We start from the raw sequence: 22416 nt of genomic DNA, 5'->3' as shown, positions 1-22416 counted from the left end.
CAAGGCATGGTTTGCTCAGTCTGAGAATGTGCTACAAAATTCTGCTGCAAGCTCACTTATGCTACAGGTAGGGCCACTGCTGGCAGGCTGTTTAGCATACACTAGATGGGTATACCACTCACCACTGGCTCCAACCAGAGGAGACACCCTGTTTGGGGAGAAAAGCCTCCTCCTTGCAGAAGCAGCTAGCACAGTTCGCTGTGCAGGACGTACAAATTCCAGCAGGTCGTGGTAAGCATTCAGGTTCGACAAACCACTTTTGGCAACTTCATGCAAGTCTGAGTGTTCCACTCGAGCTAGGCACATAGCTGCAGCATCAGTAAGTTGAGCTGATTCCTGTTCACTGAAAGCAGGAAAGGGGTGAAAATAGGCAAATCAATTTTTTAACATGCTGAAATGCACACCAATCGTACTTGAAGGACTCCTCACCAGGCCTCATTATAAACTTTACTTGTGCACTGGGAGACTAAAGTGCTGTCTGAGAGCACACATTTTTAGTAAGAGTTTAGTAATACAGTCGACTCCCATTAATTCGACCCTTGTGGGACAGCAACATTTGGCCGAATTATCCGAAAGGTTGAATTAAGGAATGGCAGTAAAATGAACGAATTTCAGTATTTTTTATTGCTTTAAGCAGTTTCTTGCCGTAGACAGATTACATCAATACAGCGTTTCAATAACTATACATGTCATCGATGGCGACCCACAGACCTCAACACCGTCGTTGGTGCTGACAAAATCCTCAAAAAAGACATTGTCCATGAGTACAGCACAATTCGTCATCACTGCACGACAGGTTGCTGCTGTCATCCACCTATAGAAGAAGTAGCACTGTCTGCTGAATTTCTTTGTATTTTCAATCTTTCAGTGAACGCTACACACATGATGTGGCACCAGTGGCGGTTGATTAAAACAAGCTTTCCTTCCATAGTAATGCATGGCTTCTAGCCGGGACTTTTAGTGTGCATTCAAATTAAATGAAAAGTCGAATTAGCCAAGGTAAAATTAACAAGAGTCGACTGCAGTGGAGCTAGAAGCAGATGAAAAGCTGAGAGGTGATAGTCTGACAAGTCCCCACACAGGGATGGAAGTGCTGTGCTAAAACACTAATTTCAAATGAAGTTGCCAAATTTAGCAAAATCTGTGTGTTCAGTGACAACTACACAGCCATAGACCAACGAATTTCCTTTTTAGAGGAAGCATTGCATAGACATGCATTGACTAGTGCTTAGCCCTTCAATCCAAGCCCAAGCCTGGTGGCATAATTGTAGCTAGGCCACAAGAAAATGAAAACCGTTGTATGCTATGCAATGCATTATGAGTGTTTTATGAAAGTGTTAAACGTCTGCTCAGTGTGCAGCTCATCAGTTTCATTATGCATAATATATATGCATATATTTACATATATGCAAAATATAGTGCTAAAGCACTATATTTTGCGCCCTATTGGTATATCTGCGACGACTAATGAGCGAATGCCGTGTCTGTGACATTCTAAATCTATTTCACACGTGCACCACGTCCGGTTACCGGAATGATATTGCGACATGCCGACAAACGACCTGCTTGCTTTCATGAAACTTGTTCGTCATAAATATCCAATGGCAGCCGCAAACGTCACTCAAATTTGCACTCAGTCTACATTATTTTCTGCCCAGCCACACTACACAAAATTAGGCTTTTGCTGCCGCAGAACCCAAGCCAAGGATGTAAACTTTCATATTTAGTGAACCTTTCCGGCCAAATTGTGGTCGTAATTAAACGTTAGGCGAAGCCGCAAATCTCCAAAATTGCATACGCGGCAACGATGTTCACAACACGACTTGTGCAGATCGAATAAAAAAATTCTAATAAACTATCGTTTGCTGCACGAAATAGCGGTTGCCGTTTTACACTGGCTTTATGGCGCCTGTAGCAGAATCGCGAAGAAGCCCTAGTAATCGAGCTCATTCAAAATATTGGTCGACGACACCGGAAAAAGCAGTGAACGTTTTTATACCTTTATTGTTTAAACAAATAAATATCTTAAATCTTTTTCTCGGCAACCGATGTGCAATACTGGCAAATGTGCAATGTGACCAGTACGTCACTTCACATTTATTCTGCGGTATTCTGCAATCTTAACTAAAGGTTGCCAAGAATTAAAAGTTACCTAAGGGCACTACGCGAACGGCGTTCACTGTACTTTGATGGGTGTTGTTCACGGTGGGCACTGTGACTATTTCTCGTTTGTTGTGCATGGATACGTTTAATTAGCTAAATTTATAAATTTAGATAATCGCTGAGATGTCAATGAAAACGTGGACGACGTTGACAAATGACCGATAACAGCATTTAGAACAGCCTAGCATTCGTCAAGACTTTTTTTAACGTGAAAGATAGCCCGTGTAATAAATTTAAAAAATAAAATGTGAAAACAATTTTTTTTTTTTAATGCAGTGACCGTGACAGCATTTCTGTGCATGAAAGATTGCAAAGCAGCCCCGTGCGTTTTTCTCGCTGCGTCAGCAGTTTATGACACCCATCTTAGGTCCCTATCAAACGTGAAGTAACGCGATCTTGTAAGGGTTTGCTTTCCGAACCGTTAAAAGACGTAGCCCAGGTTTGCACGTTCGTAATATACACAATGCACTGATGACTACGTTTACATCTGAGACACCTTACATTACTGGTGTGGGGACGCGTTGTCACTTGGATTTTTTTAAAGTTCGTAGGCTTTCTCTTTTTTATTTCTTTTTTTTTTCGGAAAAAAATTACCACACAAGACCTTGGTCGCCATATATGCTCTTATCGGTCATTTCTCGACGTATTCCACAACCTTTGCATTGGCACCTTATCGAACAAGTATGCTAATAAATGTTAGTTCATTAAAATTAAATATTAGTTGCTTGTTCAGAATGAAAAGGAAGCTCGACTAGCATTAAAGGGACACTAAAGAGAAACAGGAAGTTCAGCTGGAATAAAAGAGGGACCTTCAGGAATGCATGTCGTTTTTGTTGGGTGCAAAAATATGAGTTATTAGCGGAGAAATTCGTAAACAAAGACCAAATATCTCTTCCTCAATTTCTCTCACCCTAGATTTGGCGCTGAAGCAGTGTCGTCACAGATTGCATTGCTCTCAGCGAATCAGAATGCGCCATGATACGTCACCGCTTGCGTAAACGGCCGAGGCGCTGGGTTGGATGCATCATGGCTGCATGCATGGTCGCTGCGTTTGCGTTCGCCGCGATGGATACCGTAGCTGCCGCTGAACCTTGCAACGAAGAGCTCGCCAGGAAAGCAGGACTGCATTTCAGCGATAATCAGTGAAACGGAGCGCGAAATGATCCTCCGTGCTCGAGCGGTAGGTGTTTCCGCGTGCGATGGCGGTGAGCCGCCGGCCGCGCCGGCGAAAACAGAGCTTCGTTTTCGTGGACGGGAGGCGAAGCGTCCGGTCCGCCAGGCGACGATGTTCCCGACAGAACAAGCGTAAAAAGTTGTGCACGTACTCGGTATGGTTATTTCGTGGCTTTATTTAATGACATTCAGCACTCACCAAGCCGCCAGTTTGCTGCTGTTAGGGGCACCGGTAGGAGGTTTGATGAAGGCCGCATTGAGGGAACAGCTGCTCGAGAAAGGACTGGCCTCTGGGGCACGCCAAGATACTTTCCGAGGGCAAGATTATACACATAATCCGAGGGCGAGAAATGCAGAGAGCACACCATCGGTTTCTCTGGCTCTTTTGCCGTTTTATCATCGGCAGAGCACTGAGCCATTGCGAACGCCGGGGAGCCGGGGCTCTCCGAGCGACGCCACATGAAAGGACACAATCGAGTTAACATTGCCGCTGCCCCTGATCAAGCGCCTTGGGCCATTTATACAGCCCTCAACACTACGCACACGAGGCATTTTCTGGCTGTTTCCCGCGAAGTCAACGTTTTTCGAGCCACGCAACACGCAACCAAACACCGTAGAGTGGAACAGGCGCGCACGACGATGCATTGACCAAAAACGAAACTACGAAACTATCACGGCCGCATGTGTCGCCGTGCCATTTTTTCTTATTTATTTAATTTTGTGCTAAACTTGTACTTCCTCGCTTGAAACGGTTTAAAAAGTTGGCAAATGCTGTTTATGTACGTTTAAGGTGTATTTAATTTTGGATTTTATGAACAGCGATAAATCGCTCTCGACCAATCGCGACCGGCCTGCGTTTGTAATCTCCGACGTCACATCACGTAGTGCGGGAATTTCGAAGGGGCGTCAGCACCTATTCTTCAGTTTTTCGCTATTTTCTCGCTTATTAAACATCTGTTTGCAGTAAGAATGGTATGGATGTGATCGTGAAAGGATAATCTACCATTTAAGCTCAACCTCCGGTTTCTCTTTAGTGTCCCTTTAACACAAGCCTATCAACATAGAGTGGACGTTGTTCAGGGAAAGCCCCCAGTTATTTTTTTTTTTTCTTGGCCACATTTAGTTGGCACATCCAGTATGTAATTTAAAGGAGGTTTCCTTTGTAGCTTCATGCTATACAGTCAGGTGGATGACAATTTTTCCCTGTCATTAATACTGCTCGCCTTGCGGGCTTCTGCAGAACTGATCTGCTGTAACCTAATAGTGTTCTGCAAAGTCAAATAAGGAACACCTCTTCTTCATATGCCTGTATTTCACTCACATTGAGCTTTACCAAGCTGCTCCCAAATGCGTATTTACTGCTCCAAAACAGACAATTCATGCTCTAAAACGGACAATTCATGCTCCAAAGCTGCTCCAAAGTGACATATTTGCTGCTCCCAGAGCTGCTCCAAAACTTCCTTGGCCGCTTCCATCCCTGCCACAACAGAGGCTCTCTCCCATCGACTCAACCAGTGCCTGCAAGTAACATTCCTTTCCCTGCCTTCTCCAATATCGAAGCCGAGAGCCTGCATGACGTTGAAGTCATGACCCCACTTCTTTCTTTCTTTCTTTTTTTTTGTCTCTCCTCATTCTTATCTTGCTGCATAGTGCATTTGCAGTGGTGGTTTTCATGCTCTGCATTTCATGGCAATCCCCATGTTTGCATTGCTGCTAGCCATTTGTGCACTGCATGTGACGCGGAAGCACCAGCTGTGACATCGTCTCTGGTGGCAGAATGAGTAGTTCCTTCAAGAAGGGCATGCGGGCATATATCAGTGCAATACTATGCGGACACTAATGTCACAGCATAATCTAAGCTCCACTCTGGTCTGTTTGGAATGCTCAAACCACATGAGGGGCCCTTTAAGCTCCAATGGCCGTCAAATGCAACAAAAAAATGGCTCACCTAAATTTCAGGTGCCTGATTACAAGTATTTTTTTCCAGGCCTTGAAAATTGCCTCTAGCGTGAGTCTTGCATACAGCTCTTGCACATGTGCAGGCAATTCCACAAGAACTGGTATTACTGTATCTAAAACTTGATCCAGAATGGGTGATACAGGGTCATTTTTGTTCCACCCTGCAAAGTAGGAAGGCGAGGAATTAAGCATTAGATGCAATATGCCTGTACTATCCTTAGACTGACTATTGTGTGTGCAGAACAAGAATATTGTACCTTGCTTATGAAATTGTCTAGCTGTTGGCATCACTGCCTGTAGATTTTGCAGGCAGGCTTTGTAGCAGTTATCTTGGAAACGTGTAGCAACTGAGGCCTGTAGGCACTAAAGGCGCCAAAAAGAAGAAAAAAAAGGAAGAAACACCTATGAGCCTAGCCCCCAAGAAAGCAACATTTGCCATACCTCTAGTGCATCCACAGCAGAGGCACACAATGAGTTAACATGGAAAGAAAGATTTGTTGGGTCTTCAGGCTTGTCCCAGGAAGGTTGTGCACGCTTTGCAGAAGCAATAATTGGCTGAAAGTAAGATGCACTCATGAAATGACAGTACACACAACATTCATTGCATGCCCAAGGCTACAATTTATTTAGGCATCATTAGTTGGTATAATAGTTGCAATATTTCTGTGGTTAGTCCCTCAAAATTCAAATGTCTCCATTCGAATTATATATGTGGAAATATGCATTGTTTAGACAAGAAGACATTCCCACTATATTTGTTATCAAGAAAGTATCAGCTGATTCGGAATGAAAGTGCAGGCAGGTTTATAACTTCCTGTTCTCAATATGTGCAGAAAACCCGCAGGGTTTATTGTAGTAATGGCATTCAATATTCGGTTCGTAATCATTAACCCAGCTCTCCTACTTCTTTTCCAACATTTCCCTAAGAACAATAAGTTAGCACTGTTTTCACACCACTACAAAGATACAGCAGCTCTTAGCACCGTGTAGGGGATGCACTACAAGACTAGGACTGAGTGAGGCACGCACAGACACATACGGGATTGCACTAGCAACTGATGTTTATTGAAATTTCACTGCCTATCTTCCTGCTGAGTTCAGCAAGCATATTATATTTATTTTCTTGACAACATAACAGATGGTGTACTTACACGCATGGGACCTTCACTGATTATGGCTTTCGTTCTATAATCTCTTGCGTACACTTATCTTTGCGAGAGCTAATTATGCAGCATTTTGGAAAAAGTGGGAAACAACTACAGTTAATGCCCGTATTTGTAATGCAAAACGTTTAGCTTCTACTATCTGACCCGGTCACTTATACAGCAGCCTTTCTTTTTGATGTAATTTCAGACACCTGACAGTGGCACATTCTATACCACTCCTGCACAAGAGATGATCCTTCTGGCACCCTATCACTTTTTCTGGTCAGTGGCAGCTTTTCTGGTGCTGAAAAAAAAAAGCACCTTTCACCAACATGACTCGCCACTTTTTTCAGCCCACATCGTTCACCAACATGACTCGCCACTTTCTTCAGCCCACATGAAACCTTGTGTGGGTATGGAATGCATGCTAGCTTCTGCTTATGTCAGGATGAATTCACGTGGATGCCATCTGGGGCTGTATTCTGAAACGATCCACTTTGGAGATGGCCACGTTCAGTAAATCAACCTGCTGCTTACCCGTGACGTCAGCATGCACTATCAACACGTGCTCTCGAACGCTTCACAACACATGAGAGAATGCACCAGGTGAGTGCAGAATGGCTCGAGTGCACTGTTTTCGAGTGTACCGGCCACAGTACAACGCAGATGTGTTCGTTTATTCACGGAAGCACCCAACGACACTGTGACGTCAAATTGACGCAGACCAGAACTGCTAGATGGCGCTATTTGTTTTCCGGTTTTACTAAAACAGCCAATCAACGTTGGCGGAGGCATGGCCAAGGCGATAGTAACGCCAAAGTGTATTGTTTCAGAATACGGTCCCTGGGTTCCGAAATTTTTTTCAACAGATTACTTGCAAATGAAACAATTACATACATTGGGTAGCCTCCTGCCAGGGCAGCGAGCATAGGATACAGGAGGCTACGCTGGAGGTGGTGGATAAGTACAAATATCTTCGAGTGTGGATAAACAATGGGGCTGAGTACCTAACGGAACATGAAAAATATGTGACGGCTAAAGGTAGCAGAAATGCAGCTGTGATGAAAAATAGGGCACTGTGGAATTACAATAGGTACGAAGTGGTGAGAGGGATTTGGAAAGGGGTGATGGTCCCTAGTTTGACTTTCGGCAATGCGGTCCTGTGCATGAGATCAGAGGTTCGAGCAAGGTTGGAAGTTAAGCAGCGAGGGGTAGGTAGACTGGCTCTGGGAGCACACGGAAATACACTAAATCAGGGGGTACAGGGTGACATGGGATGGACGTCATTCGAGGGCAGGGAAGCCAGCAGCAAGATAGAATTTGAGGAGCGATTGAGAGAAATGGCAGAAAAGCGGTGGGCAAGGAGAGTTTTCAGTTATTTGTACATGAGGAATGTTGATACAAAATGGAGGAAGCTGACCAGAAAACTGTCAATCAAATATTTGGACTGCAGGAGGGGTGCAAACCAGGAAACTGCGGTTAAGAAAAAGGTTAAGGAAACAGAGAGGGGTCTGTGGAAAACAGGGATGCAGACGAAATCAGCAGTGGGAACATACCGAACTTTCAAGCAAGAAATTGCCAAAGAAAATATATACGATAATTCTAGGGGAAGCTCTTTGTTGTTTGAAGCCAGGACGGGAGTATTGCGGACTAAGATGAACCGAGTCAAGTACCAAGGTATAGACATGTTGTGCTGTGCGTGTGGAGAAGAAGAGGAAACGGTTGAACACCTCATACTTTTCTGTAAAGGGCTTAACCCTACAGTGCAAAGCAACGGGGCTGATTTTTTCAAAGCATTGGGGTTTAGGGACAGTGAAGGCAAAATAGACTTTAAGCGGGTAGAAATAACCAAACAGAGGTTATCTGATTGGTGGATAAAATCAAGGCAGGGGTGAAATTTCACCCACCACAAAGTACAAAATATGTTAATAGTCATGGATAGGTGGCATATGCCACCGCCCGGTTTAAAGGGTTCAGCCTCATCCATCCGTCCGTCCGTCCGTCCGTCCGTCCGTCCGTCCGTCCAGCCTCGGCGGCAAGGCGTGTGCTGCCGCTGCTTCGTCTTCCTGCTTGCATGTGCGGTTGCGCTGTTTTGAAGGCACGTTTTTTGTTCGCGTTCGTTTCATGAGCTTGTACTTGGGTATTGTCGCCACGGGCCTTCGACGAAGGTGGCAGCGGCCTTCTGACGGGCGTTTGAAATGGCTAGAAAGTGCTTCGTTCCGAACTGCAATTCTGGATACCTGACTTGTGCGGAGCGTGTGCCTTTATTCAAAGCACCGTCCGACAGCGGTCGTCTAGAGCAGTGGCGCCGTGCAAATCTGAGGGCAGACTGAACTCTAACGCCTACCGACCATGTCTGCACCAGCCATTTTTAAGAGGATATGATATCGATGGCATATTACGCGGAGCGCTCGATAAAAGGATTCCCACCTCATTTCCAAACTGTCCAAAGAACCTCACACGGTCAAATAAACCTCGAAAGCCGCTGCGGAAGAGAGAACCTCCTGTGTGCCACAGTAGTTTGCGTAAATTTTGCTGCATGTACAAGATATATACTGGGTGGTTTACTATCATGCACCAAGATTTGAAAATATGTAAATGTCACGTAGCTGGACAGAACCAAGGTAATGTTATCTGCCGTCGCTTGGAGATACTCGGATAATTTTTTTATTCCGCTTAATTACATAATTATTTTCATAATTGATTAATCAACTTTTTAAATGCCATAATTCGATAAAAAGTCTGAACGAGAGAATTGTACAGCAGCATGGAAAACTCCCAATATAACTTTCTGTTGCTCAATACGTGATACATAAAAGTGTTTTCCGAGTGTGAACGAAACCCGCGAATACAGCAATATTGCCGCGCGACTGGCTGCTCGAGGCACTTTGCGTGTATTCGTGAGCTTCTTTCATGCTCGGAAAAACACTTCTACGTAGCGCGTATTGAGCAATAGAAAGCTGTATCGGGAGTCTTTCATGTTGCTCTACAATTTTCTCATTTACACTTTTAATCTAATTATAATAATTGAGAAGTTGATCAATAAATAAGACTAATTATCTAATTAGGCGGAATGTAAAAAATAAATGAGTATCTCCAAGGGACGGCAACAACATTGCTATGGTTCTGTCCAGCTACGTGACATTTGCATATATTGAAATATTTATGCACCCTGTAAAATACTGCTGTTATCTGTGCAGATGTGTGCCTTATTTTCAAATTTGTTCCATCCTGGCTACAGATTTTTTTTTACAATGCGCGTGCAGTGTATATTACACGCTTGCATGTTTTTATACAACATTTTTCCATTGTGGAAGTGTATGAGACCGCAAGCTTCTGGGATGGTGATCACCTATTAAAATTACCGAGCTGCTTCATGCACAAGTTTTTTCGTGTTGTGTCTATGCAAAAAAAAAAAAAAAAGAAGGTCTATGGGATTCTTGTGTGGTGGGTGTAAGTGTATTCGTGGACAGGCTGTAGCATGCATTGTCAAACACGCTTACACTGGCACATTCTCATATGCAATTTAAGAAAAAAGAAAGTCACCTCTTTTTTTAGATCTTGCAAGAGCCACGCAGTCCTCAATGGACGAAAGCCCAATGAATAATATACACGGTCTATGTTAAGTGGAATTGGAATAAAAAAGGCATTTGCTCAGATTTTCATCAGTAAACTGTCGTGGTGATGCTCTAATTCAAGATAGACGCCTGCCTTCGTCCCGCATAATTAATTCCCATTTGAAAGAGTTTTTACATAGCTGATGTGCATTCTCATCTTAAGTTCTAGCCATGAACAGCCACTTTGCTCTAGTGCATTGCATATCGCAAGCTTGCGCCGTTTCATTTCTTAATTTATATCGCGGCCACATTGAATTCGCGCAACGATGATTGAATGGTTTTGTGAGTGTGAATGGAACCAGCGATATGCCTGAAATACATTTTATGGTGCAGTCACTATTTTCTTCTGATCGAGGGGAAGCACGTGGGCTAACACTTTCATTTTTTTATGCTTGGATGAACGGCTAGACCGGACGAAACAAATTGTGAGTGCCAGGGTAACTTCAGTGGGCTATGAGTGCTGCCCGATTGATCCGTGTTCACGTCATCCACGCCCTGCACAAGGAACCTTCATGTTAGCGAAGCCTGGTACACTTATCACTTTAATGTGAAATAATGATTTTTTTTTTCGCGCTTTGAGATTTACTCACTCCACTATGAACGAAAATTTAGCGGAGGCAGAGGAATGCCAAACCGCCGGCGCCGCTAAGCTGGGACCGCTGGCCGCGGCGCTTACTATCTGCTCGCAGCAGAGCTACTCGGTGTGCCCGCGCGCGGCCGAACATAATCTGGACGCTCGCTCGCGCGCAGTGTCAACACCTAAATATTCTTTCACCGTGCACCGAAGCCACTGCCACCGAAGCGGCGGAGTTGCCGAGGCCAAATCCGCTTCCTTGCCACCCTCCTTCCTCACATTCCATGGTCTCCACGCGCGCCGGCCCGTCGCCATGCCGGTGCCATCCGCTCCCTGAAGTTTCGTTTTCTGCCGCTATCGGGAACTGAGCGTTGGCCGGCGTGGGCAGTTGCGCTCTTTATGCGCTTGCGCGCCGCGATATTTCACGACTCGCACCGTTCGCGCATCGTGCTATGGTGCTCGAATACTTCAAAAATTCGTCCTTCCTATAATTAGAACTTTAATTCGAACAAATTTTCGGGCCCCTTCGAGTTCGAATTATCGAGATTCAACTGTAGTCCGACGTCACGTTGGCGAAAATGACCGCACCGGCGCAGCCAACGTAACCGGCGTCTTCCGACGCGTCCTGACGGGCCCAGCGCCGAATTGGCTCCTGACCCATTCGCGCGTTGGTCACACCGACTGCGCCGACCCACAATGTCATTTCGCGCGAATAAAGGCGCCCACGCCGCTTCGCCGACGATCACAGACAGTCGTTCAAAACGGCGCGCAGGCTTGGGATCGCTCTGCGCATGCTCTGAAAATAACAGCCGACGGCGCGCGCGTCGGAGTATAGAGGAGATGGCGTTTCGGCTGGCCAAGCGCAACCGGCGTAGCGTGACTGGCCGCAAATGACGCTGGCCCGCGCGCCGATAACGTCGGACTATTAACGGGTCTTATACAACGCTACGACGCTGTGATGATGTGGATAGTGGCGTGCGGTGGCGAGAAGACCTGCTTCGAATGATGATTGTGTTGTGGCTACAAGAAGAGGATTGGTGATAATGGTAATGGAAGATGACGACACGTGCCACGAACAAAGAAGTGGACGAGAGCACGCAGAGCGTGAGAGCGAGCGGCAGCCTCGAACGCAAGCTCGCAAAACGGCGGCTCCAGGCTCGGGTACCGGCGACCGGGCGTCCAGCTACCGTGCGGACCTGGTCGGAGATCCAGCTCGTGGCTGGGCTTTCCTGTGCACCAGCGGCCTGCTGTCATAGCGGCCTGGTGCAGTGCTTCCTGCTTGGACCGGGACGCCTGAGCTACCAGCTACCAGCCTGCTGAGCGAGCCCGAGGACTGGCGACCGGGCGTCCAGCTACCGTGCGGACCTGGTCGTGTCCCGCTCGTGGCTCTGCTCTCCTGTGTACCAGCGGCCTGCTGTGATAGCGGCCTGGTGCAGTGCTTCCTGCTGGCCACCGGGGCGGCCTGAGCTACCTGTCCGCCGACCGAGCCCGACGTTATAGCGGCCGAGCCGTTCCAGGCCAGGCGTTACTGGCCAGCTACAGCAGTGGCCTGGTGTTCTACCGGCCTGCTGTTTCACCTGCTTCCACGTCGCGACAAGGTGCGGCGCGACAGCAGCGACGTAGCCACAACGACGCTCCACCGTCACAACCACCGTCACGGGCACCGCAACGACGATGCATACGGGCGAGTGTTGACGCATGAGTGTTAGGCACGTGTTTTATATTGAAGGACAACTCCCGAACTATAGCCCACGTACATGTGCATGTAAATAGTCTGTACTGTTTAGCGTGTCTGTATAAAGTCTGTGTTTCGTGTAGCAAGCTCCCGTCTGCCGTGTCATTATTAAACGGATCCTGGGCCCAACTGGAAACCGGCAAGTTTGTCGTCGTTTCCTCATCACAGACGCCATCGGTAAGCGGTAAGAATCGCATGAGTAACTGCATGAGTAAATACGGTAAGCGTTTCTTTTTCGAATTTTCGTGCCAAACCTGCGTATAACGAAATCCCCTTTATAACGAAGTTTTTCGGGAATTTGTCGATTTCGTTATATCCAGGTTTAACTGTATTATCAATGAGATTGCAGGCAGCCATGAACGGCTGATGATGAGAGTGGCATAGAATCAAGCAGAATTCTTCACAAACTTCGCGGTCGTGTTAAGGCTCATTCACACCGGCGACTGACAGTGGTCGCGTGACCAGTCACTGGCTGCTCGATTTTTCAGTCGCGCAACCGTGGTCGCAAAGCTGCTCAACTAATCAGCGCCGCGCCGAAAGTGATGTTATGTGTCGTCGTCCACGCCAAATGCAATGTCCACGCCACCATATGCAGACTACAGGCCGGTGATTGGTGTCTTGTCTTGTGATTCTGGAGCGCAGCAGTTGCAGCAATGTGTCGAATGTACGCGGTCGCATTCGCTGGAAGCTAAACAGCAGGAAAAGAAAGCACAACACAAACCCTTTTTCCAGCTGCCGTTCGTTCGTTGGATGAGCACGCCACCCAAAAGTGAACAGCGGGTGAACAGCTTCGCTTTAATATTACGCGCCGAATCCCACGCAATGCGAACTAGAAATTACAACTTGCTCTTGATAATACTCATTGTCATGCACACAAAGTTCAGGCAGGAGGCGGCTTGCGTGGCCGGACACTCCACGCGAGCGGAGGCATGGGCGCACCCACCAGCGTCGCGTTTTCTTCGGAGGCTTCCGCACTGCCACAGCTGACACCACGGCAGAGCAGATCAGCACAGGGATGACGTCTTCCTGTTCGCTCGAATCGAAATCCAGCCATCGCTCGAATCAAAATCCATGGCTGTTGCCAGAACGCAAATGTACACAGTGCCAGCGAAGTGCACGCTAACTGCGTAGATCCTTAGAATTCTCGCTGAAGAACGAGAATCTCAGGGATTGCGACTTGCAGGTCGCGATCAGCCAGGCTTGCAGGTGTGAACATCAGTCGCCTTCGGTCGCTTTTTGGTCGCGATTCACAAATGGTCGAGCGACCTCCTCAAGTCGCCGGTGTGAATGAGCCTTTACTTTTTGAGGGTAAAGCAGCGGTGCACAAACTATGGAAACCTTTGGGTATCAGCCTTTTCCAGACATTTTCGCAGTTGAGATATTCGGAGCGCAGCACAAAAGCATTTCGAGATAGGTGAAAAATACATGGAGTTGACACCGGGCCAACAAACAAATTAGACTTCACCAATATTCGAGTTAAAGAGGGTTTACTGTATTACGAGTAGCACCACATGAGAAACCAAAGAGCCTGCTCACTATAGACATCAGCCATGCACTCTACGTGAGGTGGACAATGGTAGGAAAGAAAAAAAAACGTGGGGAAAGGTGCCATTTTGATCAGCACAGATGTGAAGTCTGTAAAATCCATTTATAAGTTAAAGGGCTTACACAAACAATCAAAATGGAATCATTATGTTCACGAAAGCCTCACCTATGACCTTTCTAGGAGCCACTTCAACATCGCTAAACAGAAAGCTAAAAAAAGAAAAAAAAATTGGCCCAATTGGCACAGCATTTTGTGAAAGGCAAGAGAATTGCTGTCAAACTTGCCTGGAGATCGCAGAAGACAACTTGGGGCAGCAAAGGTGGCGCCCATGAATGCAGGTTGCTGCGTAGACTAGTTTCAGCCCAGTGCAATATGTGCCAAAGAGTCAGCGCCAGGTAGACCTTAGCTGCACACAAGGTTACAGAAAACAGAAATGGATTCATTAAGCACAGCTGTGCCAGTGAAGTAATGACTTAACTATGTGTAATGTGGCAACTCTGACGAAGTATATACCCTAAATAATGATTAACAAACTCAGTCATCAAGGACACCTTACCGCTTTTGAATAAATGAGCAGTGTGCTCAGGCACTGCTCAAAGACTCAGTGAATTAATTCAAGACTGTGTTAAGATTGCTTTACATTAATAGTGCATCACAATAAAACTGCATGCTAGAACTGCCTGCCGTGCAGCTGCAGACTGCCCGGTTCTTTCTCTGTATGTGTGTCACATGTAATGCATTGGACGCCTCAACGAAAGCCTCAATTTAAAATTGCATTAAAATGATGGACGACAACCCGTATGGCGGAAACTTTGTTCACAGCCACCATGTTTGCTGTAAATTTGCGACAATGCACGTGCCATGTCTGGGAAATCGAGCAAGATCCGGTACGACGTTCGAAATTTCGATAGGATAGCCGTTATACATTGTTTCTAGTATTCATTATATGAATAAACAAGTCGTAGTTTTGCCCAAAATGCAAAGCATTGAAGTAAGGTTCATAGTTTTATCTGCCATGTAAATTGCAGTAAATGTTTGCTTACTAATTAAATTAACAAGCATGGAGTCGCACGCGCACAGGAAAACATGAACACATCTCACTCGATAATCGTGAACATTCGCTGCCACAATACTAGCGTGATGAAGAGCGCAAGCAGAGAGGAGCGAACATTTAGTCTGCCTCTCGCATCACCGTGTCTTCAAAATTCAAGGTTACGGGACCTCCAGCACTAGGCGTGCAGGAAGACAACACACATGAAGCCATCAGCCATCTCTGCTTGCCCAGCGTTTGCTGGGTGAGCCGAAATGACTGTCCAAGGCTTGCCCAGCCTTGGACAGTCATGCGCAGCCACGACTGGGCTAGAGGAGGAGACACACACTCGCCTGCCCCCCTAGCAAGCGCATGATCATGTTAGTGCACGCTCAACCCTCCACCCCTTCCCCTTGTGCGTGCAGGAAGATGGCATGCATCAAGCCACTATCCTTTTTGGCTCACCCTTACACACTTTCCCTCACATCCACAGCATACGGCATGCAGGGCACGATAGGATCTTATCGCACTTGGACTTAATCCAGAACATGACGACGAGAAGGTCTGTTGGGTACTATTGTACCACTACTCATGTTATACCCTGTTATTGTCACATGAGGCAGGGATATTTGGCCACAACAAAAACACCAAATCAGGTGCTGATGCAATGCATGCTCAGAATACAGAACTATATGTGGCGCAGAATGCGTCAATACCCCCTAGTGCCCCCTAGTGCCTTTGCTCAACATTGTACATGCCAGTTACGCAGCTGCTATTTGACCATCTGCACCTACGGCAGTTTCAATTTATATTGCCTCAGCATTCCTTCGCGGCAGCAGTGAAATATTGTTTTATTGAAATCACATATAAACATATTTCCTTTTATTACATATAAACATATTTACTTTTATTGAGGTTCAGAATACATGGTGTTCAATGTAGAAGTTATAAAAAAAGTTCAATACTTCGTTATGCTCTAGAATTTTGTTACATTTAAGTTCGTTATATATCAAGCTTTAACTTTCTGCCTGTCTCCCTCTCACTGTGCATGTTGCAGGAAAAGTGACTGCTAGTCCCTTTTCTGTGATAGAAGTAAAACTAAAGAACATTTTCAGTGAATCTGGAAGTGACACCCACCTTCATGCTTCATGTAATTCCCCCAGGCTTTCCTTGTTGTCACTGTCTGTTGCCTTTATGTGGGTGTGACTTACAAAAACTAGGCCCCTCTGTTCCCTTTCTTCTCGAATATAAGGAAACTATTTTCATGTCAGATGAAACTTCATTATTACGAGCTTCGACTATATATGCAAAACTTTACAGCATCTACGTAATAAAACATCCTTTTTTCAGTAGCAGGGAAACTTGGGATAATCGGTGAACGCTCATACATGATAAAACAGCACTATAACAGATGACAACAAAGAAAGGGAGGTACAGCAAGAGATATAGCTGGTAGCATGAAACAAAATGTTCCTGGTCAAGTGCTGCCAGAGGGGTATCAATAGTTACTACTATTTTTTTAATGTACTGCACAATTCAAGAGAATTCAAAGTGTAACATTTTCATGCAGCAGTTTTTGGTATCACTGACTCACAAAAAACAATCTGAGCTTCAAATTGACCAACATAGAGGGAAATCGGCTGCACCTAGAGAATTGCCTTTGTAGTCTTCCTTTGGTGGGGAGGCCAAGTAAGCACTCAAAGGCTGCACAGCATGAAGCAGTAGGTTCTTGATGGCATCCTTGGTAGTTCCATGATGATAGTCAAACAAGGCTGCATTCAATGCTGTAGATAACATAAGCAGAACTTTTTTTTAAGAAAGGAGCCCATACACATGGAGTTCCCTTATAATTGTAGACCTTAAAATGAAGCATTAAACCAGACTAGACTGGCTGATTACTCTATTGGCATTTGTAAAGCACTGAAAAATGAGTTATTGGCTAAGACTGTTGTGAATGAATGCCAAACTGCTACTCTATCAGTGTATGCATGTTCAGATGTATTGTATTGTGTTTTAAGTACTGTGCCAAAATTAATTCAGTATACAGTGTGTAATGTTGGGTTTGCTAGTGGTTAGCCTACACACTTGTGCAACTGGGTGCTTGCAGGAGGAGGCTGACACCGTGCAATCACAGTTGCAAGTGAAACCCACTTAAGGGATTACAATCCTCGAGGGTTTACAGTGAGCTGCTCAGGGCACACAGTCTGCTCAGTACAGAAAATAATACGCAATGGAATGGTAGCTGTTAATGTAGTGGTGTTCCTCAGTGCTATTTTACACAAAAATGTTGCATCAAATGAAAGACATATCTTGCAGTGCTATAAATAAATGCTATATCAGTGCACACAAATGCTGCTACATGAAAGAACAGAGTAAAATAAAGTCAACAATCTGAGCACGCCTGGCGTACCTCGTTTCCAGGCCACCAGCGAGAGCTGTGCAAGAAGCATTTGGCAGACACACTTCATTGAGGTCACTGCAGCAGTCGGCAAATCTGAAACATGTTAGTCAAACTAAAAAAAAATGCCTTTTTCTATGATATGTTAGACCAGTATTTACTGACGAAACATTGCTTCTTATCCTATTAGGAGCTATATAAAAAAAATATGACAGTGCTTACAATTGAAAGGCACATAACAGTTCCTTAAATGGCTCTCAAAATTCAAGTATTAAAACAAAATCTTTGGTTCAATGCAGCTGCACAACTTGCATCAGAAGCTTCTCACATTGTACCTAACTTTCAACAACATCACATGTATCAGTCTGTTGCCATTAGCCTGTTGGTGGCTTATGCTAGCATCATCGTGGCTGCTGTGCCTACCAGAACAATCAAAAGCTGAATTATCTAACCTATTTATACCCAGCTTGATTTCCAAGAGCACTTTGGAAGCTCAGTGTGGGTTAACTGGCATTTCTGATGTGCAAATGCCATTTTATGAAGAAGAATGTGTTTTGACATGCATAACAGGAATAAAAGCCAGAAAAAAAAGACTTGAAACATTTGTAGCAAATTATTTGCAGTTCAACAAAGCATAGTGCATCGAGTTGTGTGGGCACATCTGGCAGACAGTCAATAAATTAGAAGCACATACCCTGGCTTTGGCAGGCCAGCATCAGGAGCAGCGAGATGTCAGATGCTGCTGGCACACCTGAAATGTTGTTAACCTCTGTGCTAGAGCTTAGGGTGGTTAGCCTGACAAGTAGTTGGCTTGCAAAGCAGTCCCAGTAGTGCTCCCAGTAAAGCCTCTCCAGTTCAAAACAGCTGGGACGGGTTGCCCTTGGTGGCTGCTTCCGCCAATGCGCCCTACCTGCATGCATCAGCATATTATCAGTGGTGGCAGCAATCACAGCTACCACGCAACCACTGAATGAACTAGGGTTTTATATGGCAAAGCAGTAAGTAGGAGGGTGTTGACACTGATTAGTAAGGGAAAACGGTCACTTGCTGCATGCCACTGATTTCTCCAGCCATAGCCTTTGCGCAAGGCATTCAGACTGCAGACTACTGGGCCAGCTACAGCCCCACCACTTTTGATGCCACTGTCATGAATGCAGCAGCCACAATCCCAATGGAGGGGAAATGAAAAATGTCTGCATGCACATATACTGCAGCACTGCGAAAATGCCAAAAAGCATAAATTATTCCACAGACTAACTGCACTGCTTCTCATAGTTTGTGTGATTGCATTAAAACACTGAATTTCGCATAACTTTGTCACTTCCTTGAAATGATCAGCCAACGATTTTCAGCTTTAGCACACATCAAGGAAACAGAGCCTTTGCACAGCAGCTGTATTGTTTTGTAGTCTTTCTGTTCACCACACTTTAAGAATCTTTACACTAAGGCACAGCATCTATTAAAAGCAACAAATGATACAAATCTACTTTGCACACAAGAAACCTCTACACTGCAAAGGATCCAAGTATAATGTACTGCAGCACACGCTGTGCTCATTATTAAAAATGAATCATCTAGTGGCTACAGAAAGCTGGGAGGACGATTTTTTAGACGTTTTGCTGTTACCATGTTAGAATAAACTTTTGCTTGACCATGGCTTATGAGAGAGAATGCAAGCACTTTGTAATGCAAAATAAAGAACAAAAAATTATTACCATTTCACAGCAAAGAAATAATTACAACAGCAGTAATGAAAGTAATAATAGAAACACTGAGCAACCTATAATACACAAAATGTGTAGTGACGACACACATTCACATCTACTTTGTCGTTTTCCTGTGGTGCCCAACCAACAATGCATTTCACTGCCCTTATATAATGTCCTGACAGATAATTACACATGTAAGTGAATCCAAATCATTCACACATGCCAGCACAATAAAAATAAAACGGGCTTCTAGGTAGTAGACGAGGCATGTCGAACAGGTCAAATCGACAAAAACATAGTCTGTACAGCACTCCTGAAAGGCTAGAGGTCATTCTCTCCAACCATGGCAATCATGTCCTAATGGAGGGGCTACAAAAAAGGTTTAATTAGAGACAACAGGCACGTCGCTTTGTCCCAAAGAAACAAAGGCACACCCCTTGAGGGTGTGGTCCATTTTGGCGTACAGTGAAATCTCAGTGCGCTCCACCCACATAAGGCAAGTGCAATTAGTGTATTGATTTGGGCAAGCCACATATGCCACTCCTGCCAAATCTGGGCTTGGGTCATAAAATGTTGGGAGCAAAACAGCATCATACACATAGATAGGCAAAAAGGAATAGAGAAAGAAGGCAAAATAAAGCAAAATTTTTTTAAAAAGAAAAAAGTCTTGACAGTGGACATAAACAGGAGTTGACAGCATGCTGCTAACATTGCACAACAGAAAAATGCGTTAAAAATGCGCTCGAACTGAAGAACCGTGTTTGTTAAATACAAGGGTTGTATTTTAGATTTGTAATAATCATTGCAACATAGGTGGAAGAAAAAAGTAAGCGAGTTTATCCACACAGAAAAAATGAGATCTGGGGCCCCTATTCCTGTAACAATTCATTTCATCTTTCAGTTTTTGTGCACTTTATCACTAAATAAATTATGGGGTTTTACGTGCCAAAACCACGATCTGATTATGAGGCACGCCGTAGTGGCAGACTCCGGAAATTTGGACCACCTGGGGTTCTTTAACATGCACCTAAATCTAAGTACACGGGTGTTTTCGTACTTCGCCCCATCGAAATGCGGCCGCCGTGCTTGGGATTCGATCCTGCGACCTCGTACTCAGCAGCCCAACACCATAGCCACTGAGCAACCACGGCGAAAACACTTTATCACTGGATCAGACAACACTGTGTTGCTGTTTATTGTATGGCTGGCCACTCAGTGTGACAGATGATAGGCAACAAAGAACAGAAACTGAAATGGATCATTACAAGATGCAGTCTCTGTTAGGCAGAGGAATATGTGTACCACAAGGACATTGCATATTTTGTACAGTTGTAATCTATAAGTTAATAACCGACACAAGGTGATGCCCTCTTGTTTCAACATTCAGACTGCATACTGCATGTCAACTGTATGAATGGCTTTCAAACTTTCAGAAGCAATCTAGGGTGCACAAAACTAAATACTGCTTATTGCTGTTACAGCTCAGGAAGACCAGAGGCAGGTTAAATGACTAGTGTGATGTTTTATTGGTGCAAAATGACGGGAAGTAGACAAAAGACAATGAACTAATGTAGCACTAGCTTTACTCTATTTAATCATTACCTAGACTGTGTGGTGACATGCTCTAGAATATTCCATAGCATAAACGGTATGGAAACCATGGAAGTAATTATTCACAACTTTCAAAGAAAACATGTGCCTCCGTCCACCGATGCAGTGGATTCCAGCTAGTTGACAAGTGCATTGTTTAGTGAACAAACAACAAAATGTATGTCTGCCCATTTTCACTACTCATTTTAGCTATACCAATTACTTCATAACACGTTTTGAAACGGATTTCCCACAGAGTCAAGTAAAAGGGAAAAGAAGAAAAAGTAATAAAAGGGTAAAGGTTTGACTAGAGGCACCTTGTTTCTGTTTGACAGCTTCGGGTGGCGCAGAGTGATCGATGCATGTAGCAGCATAGAGGTACTTCAGGAGCAAGGTTTGGCCAGACTGAACGAGGGCGGTCAGAAGAGCAGCTGTGCCCACAGCGTCGCGAGTGGCCGCCGCGCTCCAGAATTCGGCACTGGCGACATCTCTCCAGGTGTAGCTTCGCACAGACCCTTCGTGGCTCTTTCTACTTTCTCCACAAACGAACGCAGCGAGCCTAGCCGCAGAAGTTTCGGCCTGACGCGCTGCAAGCGTGTACAGCACCGTTGACACGGGCAGTGGAGCCACGCCAGCCGATGAGCCGTAGGCGCTGAGCAGCTGGTTGAAGAAGTGGCACGAAGAAAACACTCCACCAATCCAGTCGGCGTGCAAGTCAGCTGCATCCATCCGGCAAAGCAACAGGATATCGTTGCGCAAACTTAACCATGCCCACCGCAGCGCTTGCTCGGCCAGCGAGTCGAGCCGAACTTGGGTCCAACGCAACACAACGTCCAAAGAAGTGTGCCATTGCGCATCGAAGCTATTGAATGTATGACCAAGAAATTTAAGAAGGCAAGGCCAAGCAAAGGTTACCGCTTGCAAGTTGTCAAGAAACGCTGACTTGCGAAGAAATGACAAGTGCAGGACATCTTTGGGTAAGATGGGATGCCCAGACAATAGCAACTGTCCAATTAAAGTGTCTTCAGCCAGCGCTATGTTTTTGATGCGATCGCGCAACTTTCTCACTAGGGCAACCTGGTGGCAGCACTCTTTCTTAATTACCAACAAACAACGTTCCTTCATAAACGATTTCATTTGATCGTGGAGGGCCTTCACACGCTCCTTCTCGCGCGCGGAGCACAACTCCTGACGAGCGTCTGTCCCAGATGACGAGCTACATACCGAAGAATCAGACTGAAGCAAAATACTCAGCGTTTCCATAACTTCAGCAGTATGGAGGAGAATCTTCTGCTCTCCCAGCAACGCTGGTGCGCTGCTGCATGCTTGATCTTCAGGTGGCGGAGGCTTGGCCACGGGTGCCACCGGTGGTACTTTCGGCTTCGGTCCAGCCGGTTGTTTTTGAACAGCGTAGGATGCCTTCTCAGAACTGGAGCCCGAAGCAATGTGCTTGGAAGACCGAGATGACGTGAGTAAAAGGTGTTGCTGAATCTCTACCATTTTTTTCCACTCTCGACGTTCCGAGGCAAAACGACGCCGCTGGACAGGTGGAAGTTCGGCCTCTCCCATCGTGCTATGATAAATGCGTTGAACAATAGGCTGGACACAAGAACACGAGCTCCATGAAAAATTTTGTTTTTTCTACTGACTTCCGACAGACTATCGACGACATGCCGGCACAGTTCGACTGGTTCCACGGAAATGACATATCCGCGACAAAAATCCGTTAGCGCGCACCCACACTTCATGCGCTGTCGCGAAGCAACGGTAGCAGCAT

The 22416-nt window shown here is 45.4% G+C and overlaps 1 protein-coding gene across 2 annotated transcripts in view; it reads right to left on the bottom strand.

Annotated features, from left to right (window-relative positions):
* Window positions 1–22416, bottom strand: part of LOC119458617 (uncharacterized) — a 27917-nt gene extending 5501 nt beyond the window's left edge. For both annotated transcript variants that reach the window (XR_007466385.1, XM_037720461.2), the window contains exons 1-9: window positions 20957–22416; window positions 18035–18250; window positions 17353–17436; window positions 16589–16726; window positions 14197–14318; window positions 5737–5850; window positions 5553–5658; window positions 5285–5456; window positions 123–343 (exon numbers count right to left, since the gene is read on the bottom strand). Coding sequence is in view for 1 of the 2 variants with exons in the window: in XM_037720461.2 (XP_037576389.1) it covers window positions 123–343; window positions 5285–5456; window positions 5553–5658; window positions 5737–5850; window positions 14197–14318; window positions 16589–16726; window positions 17353–17436; window positions 18035–18250; window positions 20957–22208 (2425 nt within the window). In the remaining variant the exon portion in view is untranslated. The remainder of the gene's footprint in view (window positions 1–122; window positions 344–5284; window positions 5457–5552; window positions 5659–5736; window positions 5851–14196; window positions 14319–16588; window positions 16727–17352; window positions 17437–18034; window positions 18251–20956) is intronic.

Source organism: Dermacentor silvarum, chromosome 1 (genome assembly GCF_013339745.2).
Source record: "Dermacentor silvarum isolate Dsil-2018 chromosome 1, BIME_Dsil_1.4, whole genome shotgun sequence".
Taxonomy (NCBI): Eukaryota; Metazoa; Arthropoda; class Arachnida; order Ixodida; family Ixodidae; genus Dermacentor; species Dermacentor silvarum.
This window is presented reverse-complemented; position numbering and strand designations above follow the sequence as displayed.